This window comes from Zophobas morio, unplaced genomic scaffold (assembly GCF_036711695.1).
Source record: "Zophobas morio isolate AGI-343-1 ecotype UQ-CSIRO unplaced genomic scaffold, CSIRO_AGI_Zmor_V1 ptg000024l, whole genome shotgun sequence".
NCBI classification, from domain to species: domain Eukaryota; kingdom Metazoa; phylum Arthropoda; class Insecta; order Coleoptera; family Tenebrionidae; genus Zophobas; species Zophobas morio.
In genome coordinates this window covers 3001766-3009794 of record NW_026972129.1, presented here as the reverse complement: position 1 = coordinate 3009794, position 8029 = coordinate 3001766, and the positions used below count along the sequence as shown (strand labels likewise).

The following is an 8029-nucleotide window of genomic DNA, read 5'->3' as shown; positions in this document are numbered from 1 at the left end:
TATGTACGTTGCCAAATTTACGCTTAACAAGTGGTGTTTCAATAGAAATGGCAAAGACTATAGAACTATTTTGTTTCATTATGTCATAGCAAACAACGAACCGCTACTGTTTTTAATCTCAACAATTTTGTAATCGTTTGTTTTAACACTTTGATTATGGGAAATTATATACATTTTGTTACGTCTTCCATAAATAAAATGTAAATATGCATTAAAATGATTTATGACTGGGGATTATTGCATTCATAACGTCAACTCAACGTTGTTTTATTTTATCACAACATTTTTAATGATGCGGCATATTTAAAGGCTTTACATTCGTTTGATGCGTAGTCATTTTTGTTAGAAATATGGAATAACATTTTATCGGCAAATGACCAAAAAAAAGGAACTGAAATAATAATTATGTAACCATCATGCGCGTGCAGAATGATATTTCGCGTACGAAAATATAATCTTTTTTGAGGGAAATAATAAACAGATAAATTTCGATTAGCGCTTTACGATGCTTACGATAACTTTAAAACCTGTGTAAGATTTTAAGAGCGTTCGGTTCCTGAGTTAAATTGTAAAATGTTGTTATACGAGTACATTGTTTTCCCGAAAGTCTGGATGCTTAAAAAGCAAGGCAGATTCACAAACCACAAGTTCAGGAGTATATTGTCTTACAAGATTTAAATAGAATTTACTATGTAAAATTTTGATATGACGTCATCAAATTTTGGTTAGCATTTTAATAGCATTTACACGATATTCCTAAAATACATTTACAATTTTATACAAAACAACCCGGTAGTTTCGGAGATTATATGTGTAATAAAAATCGACCCCGACGATAGACAGACGGAAACGCAAAACGTAATTTTTCTCACTCTAGGGGTCATGAAACGTCAAAAATAATATGAAAGCAGCCATTCGTCGGATGGACCTAATGTGACTCGATCTTGAAATGTGTGAGAAACTAACTGAGTTTCTCTTCTGCCTGAAGACGGTACTGTGTACCGAAACACGTGTAGCAGTAACTACGAATATATTATTTAAACTCTGAAAGTTTTTTCATTATTATTAAAATTAATATGGAGTTTAAACACGTATCAGCCTCATCAATACAAACAGGAAATTTACATGTAAAAACAGAAACTTGAAAATATTGGCACCCCTAATTATTTTAGAGCAAAACGGTAAATACAAAAATTGTGGAGAACAAAAAACTGCATCTAAATCTTTTTTTATTTGTTTTGTAACACCTTATGATATTGAAATTAAAAGAAAATTGTTACTTTCCTAAAGGCGTCTTGATATTGATAAATTGCAGCACATTCAGAAAATCGTATCGTCTGACCGTTGAGTAGTCAAAGTATTGCGAATGCAATTGTCTAAACACAAACGAGTTTTTTGCAAAATATTTGTCAATAATACCTCAATAAATCTTTGAAATTTACTTACATTCTACTTTCCGTACTAATGCGGAAAAGTATCTCTTTCCGTATGAGTTGGCGTACTTAAACTAATCTCTTTCGCATCCCAGTAAGCTTATTTACTACAAAATAGTAACCAGTGCAGTATGTCCATCTGTGTGTTAACATTTCAACTTGTCAGTGTGTTTAGGAATGAATTAAATGACAGATCGTTGAAGGAAGTGTGGCAATCAAATTTGAATTAAAATTACGCGCTGAAAAAAAAACAACAGCGCGAAATCGCATTTGAATCATTTGCATTTGAAAAATGTAATCAAGAAAATCGTTAAACCTAGGCAACCAAGTGCAAGTTTAGTTATTTTTTGGTAGTTAGTAGCTCTTGTAGGGAATTTTTGGGTAGTATCTAGTGAGAGGGTTGGGAGTGAAATGTGCTTGCTTTGTAGAGGGGTGACGCGTCACTGCTAAATTAAGTTTGGTTGGTTTGGTAGTTAGAAAAAAGGAAGAAGCCTTTGTTTAACGAAAATTAATCTAATCGATAACAACGCCACAGTTTCCCTAACAAGCGTAGCTAATTCTTGCGGTTTTTTCCAAGCGGAAATGGGCGAATATTTGACCGACGCTAACACTTAGTGTAAATTTGTTTTATTGTTTGTAAATTCACAGTTCATGTTAGGATTTTAATCGTTAACTGGTTCCAATACAATTTAAGTCATGAGATTGTTCAGATAAAGCATTTGCGTGGAGATTTCATGAGATTCACTTAGTCAGGACTCATCGTTTGTTTATCAAGTTATAAATAAGGTTTCTGGATGCTTATACTTAAGTGTTACATTATACACTTCTTAATTCTTCACACAAGATTGCTAATAGTTCATTTACGGCAGTTAAATTTACCTAAAGTTGTACCATTCTGGGAAAGGGACCGTGGAAAGTGCGGTAGAATTCATAATATCGTGGACTGAGGGACGAGGGGATTAAACATTTTCCCCCTTAGGCAGTTATCATCATCACATTACCGAGACACAATTCTCGCGCTGTTGGAAATTACAAGATCGAGATTTATTTCTCGCGACGAGGGATGCATTTTGTGTTTATTTACCATGTGTCTGTTTGGGATAAGCTGGGAACAGTCCAAGATATAAATGTTCAAAGCTGAATGTTTTTAAGTAACCAGTCACTTGGATCAAGGCATCATTTCACATCATGTAAATTATTTGTTTGAATCGTTGATAAAACCTGGCAAATATTAAACTCATGTAATTTTGTTAGCTTTGCAATTTTTCTCTATCTCGCAATTATAGCTTCAGTAATTGTCTTTGCTGTATAATTTAAATTGAACATAAATTTTCATGCTCTGCAGTTCCTAATTTCACGTAAATTTTTTGTCTGCACAAGTTTTACCAAACATCAGATCTTTTTTGTTTTTATAAATCTGCTAGTTATTTCTACCACGTAAATATTTTGTTGATTAATGCTTCCATCATATAAATTGTTTGATGTCCACTCTTAACCTCAGATAAGAACTCTGTGCTGTTTAAAATTTCACGAGAGTGTACGGCGAATTTAAATGTTGTTTATTGCTCTTTTTGAAACTTTAACACTTGTCCGGTTATAGTTTAATATCAGAGTTATAGAAAGTGAACATTTAAAGTGGAATTGAAGGAAATAACACAGAAATACGTAGCAGAAGCGGAGGGCGCGGTTCCTAGTCGAACTGGCCATCTGCACAAAAGACCCAGATCTTGCATAGAAGTCAGGAGAGCGATCTGGATGCCGTGACACTCGCGGCCGGGATTTCCAACCACGAGTTTACGACCGTAACGGCCTGTTAGCGCGGCTTCGTTAGATAAAGGGGTGCTGAGCGGCATGTGCTTGTCGATAGAGTAGAATCATCGTCGTGGTGGGAGAACAGCCATTACCAGGAGCCCCAAACTTCGCTCGCGCAACACCACCTATGGGTAATTTTGCTGTGCTCTAGAATGAAACGGACATAGTTCGATCACTATACTCTTTTAGCGACTCGGGTGCCCCCTCAACTTTTGGAGTCATAAGCATTCACGAGGATGCGTGCGCTCTGGTGCTCCTGTAGCTGTGCGCCCCGCTGCATAGTTTTGTTAAAAATTTTGTTCTCTTGTTGACAGCCATAATTTTAAATTCGCCGCCACACGTCTGTAATAACTTGTGTATTTGCATCTAGTTACTTTACTTCAGATTTTTCTTTGTTTTTATTAAATTTGTGGTATTCAAAATATTTGCATTTATGCAGAACGTTTAATTTGATTTCATTCAAAGTTAGGCAAGTTTTTTGTGTAGCTAAGCACTAAGAGGTTTTCAACCTGCCCAATTTAGTCGCAGCTTTTTTTTGTCAGTGGAAGAGTAAATGATTTTGTGTCCTCTATCTGTTGTGTTTTATTCAGCGGTACTTTTCCAACCTTGGGGTCCACTACCATCTGAACGTATTCCACTACAAAAAAAAAAAAAAAAACAAGCCATTTTGTTCGATGATCACAGCTTGAATTTTTTCAACTTTCGCTGGCTTTAATTTTTTTTTTCACATATCATTTTAAGGCAGGATGTTTGGGTTATCAAAGGAGAATAAATCGCTACGGTTTGTGGATGGTGTTGCGTGCGAATCGTGTGATTGGTGTAATTGGGTATTAAATAACATTGGCATAAATGTAAAAAAATTGGTCGAACCTTGTTTCCACTAACTTCGCTTGCACCTAAAGTTCAATGAAACATATCCAGCATTTTCGCGTTGAGTTTTTACTTTACAGTTTTGTGATGACGTCATCAATATTATATTTCCAAAATTTTCTGGGAACCTGGAGTGAGCAGTTCTTGATTTAATTAAATTTAAAAATAAATTGACTTATTCATTAATTTTTTTGAGCCACCTGTATTGTATAAGCAAATCTAAAAAATCTTAATGCAATGATAAATTACAAGTGTAGACTGATCAGATTTTGTACATTTTAGATAGGATTTATTCATAAAAATTTTGAGATACCGTCATTAATTTGTTGGGGTTGACAGATACGTTTTGATTAAAAAATTAACATTATAATAATTTTAAATCGTCTGCAAGATTTCAAAGTATACAGTTTTGCATTTCTTGATTTAATCAATAAAATAAATTGACTCAGTCATTAATTTTTTTGAGAATTCCCGTATAAGCAAATCTAAAAAATATTAACGCAGTGATAAATCAGTATAGACTCATCATATTTTGCACATTTAAGATTTATTCGGCAAAATTTTGAGGTCATCAATTTTTCAGACGGGAAGAGCAAATACATTTTGATCAAAAATTTACCGTGCTTATGATAATTTTAAAACATCTCCAATATGTCAAAGTATTCAGTTTTGCTCATTCAAAATTAAATTGCATGTTTTATTCTTTTTGATTTTTTTTTTCCAAAAATTTGGACGTTTTGGGTAAAAACTCAGCACTGAGCCATAAACTACATGTGTAGGATTATTATTATGTTATTTTATACAATATTATGTACAATTTTGAGGTAACTTATCACATTATTGATGGGGATGATTAGACAAATTTTGGTTAGCGTTTTACCATCCACATGAGATTCCTAATACAAATACAAAATTTGACAACAGATTGTTCGCCTGTACTTCCGAGGCGAGCAAGTTCTGCCTAAATAATTTTGGACCAATTTTTTTCTATAAAACTTATGCAAAATGACTCGCAATTTATTATTGTAATTATTATGCATACATTAGTATTAACAAGAGACAGTGTGCTTCTTTCGACAATCTAATTAACGCAAAATAAAACTTAATTTGCCGCTTTGCTTACGCCTAACGGTTTTTGTTACATTGGATGCGTTGCTGCTAAATCATTAAGTAGTACGCACACGAAATACGAAATGTATTGAACATTCATTCGGTTGCTGTGGATATATTACATTTATGCTATATATTTTTCGAAGCAAAACAAAGAAATATTTTATCACTGTTGACCTAACCCCAAATTAGCGCGCAAACAAACTAAATCGAAGCCCTATTAGTTACACATAACGTCACAAAAGCTTCCAGTGATATTTCCATTACATTATAACTCCGCTGGGTCACATCCTCGTGTCGACAGATCTGTTTAAAATGGTTATTCAAAGGTTAATGAAATGCGTCACGAATTCTGCCATAAAGCCATCTCTTCGTGTTCCGTATCAACATTTCACGAGCAGGTTAATACATACCACACGTTTAATTTTGGCAGGTGAGTACTGACAGGCATAACCGTTTTTAATTTTAACAAAATACATTTTTGCATTAGAACGGTTGTACACAGACAAACATGAATGGATCGAGGTTGAAGGATCCACCGGTAAAATTGGAATATCACAATATGCTCAGGTAAGCACTTATTTATAGTTATCGAGTCTACCTTGCCACGAGGCCATGTCAATTTCCACTCACGGTTTGTTGCCAATCGTAGGAGGCTCTTGGCGACGTAGTTTACGCACAGCTACCAGATGTCGACACTATCTTACAACAGAAAGGTGGGAAAATCAAATTATAGAGTATCTTGTAGGTACCTACTTTTTAATTAAATGCTTATATTGTTGCACTTTTAGATGAATGTGGTGCATTAGAGAGCGTTAAAGCCGCAAGTGAAATTTATAGTCCAATTTCTGGAAAAGTTGTAGAAAAAAATTTGAATGTTGAAGAAACACCCTCGTTAATAAACGCTTCATGTTATGATAAAGGTAGATACGTCCATTATTCATTCTTGAATGTTAAAATAATACGATTTTTTCTTAATAGGTTGGTTATTCAAGGTAGAATTATCGAATAAGGAAGAACTCAGTAGTTTAATGTCAGAAGAACAATACAAGACATTTGTTAAAACTCAAGACCATTAAACATCAAACTGTGTAAATGCATTTTAATTAAACCAGATTAATATTGAAGTAGTGATGCATTAATTTTATCTTTTGCAATGACAAAAGGACGTCATTTTGTCCTCATATTACTACGTTGCCTATTAATATGTTATGGTAGCAAGTAATCAGGAATTTCGTAAAGGTTATCAATAATTTACATACGACTTTTAGAAAGTATTTGGTTAACTACATAAGATATATGTTTAAACAAACACGACGAGATAATTTCAAAGTCAGTATTTGTTGCATTAAGCATGTTATTCATATTAATAAATTTATTGTTTAGAATACAAAAATGTAATGATATCACAAAACTGTGAGATAAAAGCAACCCCACCACACTTTTGTATGCGTATTATAATAAGTTAGGTTTGCCATCGAAAATATGTTTTTACGTTACTTAATAAAAGTGATCTTTACAAAACAGTATGCATTGTACAGAACATGATATTGTAGATCGGTGTAAAGACAGCAGCGATTGTAGTTCGAATCGTAATTTCATGCAGGGGGCACACATAAAACTATATTGTTGTTAGTTGTTGTGACACTATGAAGCCATGTACGTGAGCTGTCTAGCCTTTGCTACAAAATATAGTTCCAACAAAAAGTCAAATATAAGGAATGTGAGTGTACACGGGCTTATACCATTGATGTAATACGCTCCGTAATACGCTTTTCAGTACTTGTGGCACCATGAAATTTCGTGTGAGCTATCTTTAGATTTTATGATGAATGTTTGAAAACAATTTCAAAATTTAGGGAATGAAGTTGTGCACGGACATTTTATTAAGGGCCTACGTGTTTGTGGCACAATGAAACTCAGTATGAGAGCTTTTTGGAATTTATAATGAATTATGGTTTCAAAAAAAAAAAATGAAAATTTAGGGAATGGGGGTGTACACGGGCTTATATCATCGACGGTACCCCTGTAATACGCTGATCAGTGTCACTATGAAACTCACCATGAGAGCTCTGTGGAATTTATAATGAATTATGGTTTAAAAAAATCAAAATTTAGGGGATATCACTTAGGTCTATAATATGCTTATCTTATCAGTGTTTGTGCCATGGTGAAATTCAGGTGGGGGATCTTTATTATTTATATCGATTGTTTTTTTTTTTGAAAAATCATAAATTTTAACGACCTCACACACTGATCGTGGCACAAACACTGACAGACGTATTACAGAGGTGCCGTCTATGGTATAAGGCTGTGCACACCCTCATTCCTTATATTTGCCTTTTTGTTGGGACTATATTTTATAAACTACGCACGGTGAGAGATTGAGTGACAGAAAAGTCACTAACTCCACGCAAAAAAGTGTACCATTCGCGCGAAATTGAAATTTCAAAATAAATTTAATCTGGTTTCAAGAAAAAAACGGGATAAGATGAGCAAATCAGGTTCTCGTAGATCAAGGAAAAGCAATGGGAATATGAGGTTCATGTCACTGTCATTTGTCCCGTTTTTTTTTAAACCAGCTGTACGTTTTACATTATTCGAGAATTTTCGTAGTGAGTTCCGTTTAGGCGCTATAACTTTATGGTACGAAAATGAATTCCTGGCTTTGAGTTTCATTTATTAATATAAAAAATATTAAATCTACAGAGTAATTAGTTTATCTGTTCACTCCTGAATCACAGTATAGATATCAATAGTATGGACAACTCGTGTCGGCGCCTTTGATCTTTCTGATCCGAATT

General features: G+C 34.0%; 1 protein-coding gene across 1 annotated transcript; it reads left to right on the top strand.

The window, feature by feature from the left end:
* The first annotated feature begins 5297 nt into the window (after positions 1 to 5297).
* On the top strand, positions 5298 to 6352 carry LOC135135430 (glycine cleavage system H protein, mitochondrial-like). Its single transcript, XM_064064473.1, has 5 exons — positions 5298 to 5658; positions 5716 to 5795; positions 5878 to 5941; positions 6017 to 6148; positions 6207 to 6352. The coding sequence occupies exons 1-5, from the start codon at positions 5541 to 5543 to the stop codon at positions 6302 to 6304; spliced, it is 492 nt and encodes a 163-aa protein (XP_063920543.1). The 5' UTR covers positions 5298 to 5540; the 3' UTR covers positions 6305 to 6352.
* Positions 6353 to 8029: the final 1677 nt, after the last annotated feature.

Coding starts and splice junctions, on each gene's coding strand:
- LOC135135430 (XM_064064473.1), top strand. CDS start 5,541: ATGGTTATTCAAAGGTTAATGAAATGCGTCACGAATTCTGCCATAAAG. Junction 5,659..5,715: donor CACACGTTTAATTTTGGCAG/GTGAGTACTGAC, acceptor TTTTTGCATTAG/AACGGTTGTACACAGACAAA. Junction 5,942..6,016: donor CACTATCTTACAACAGAAAG/GTGGGAAAATCA, acceptor TTGCACTTTTAG/ATGAATGTGGTGCATTAGAG.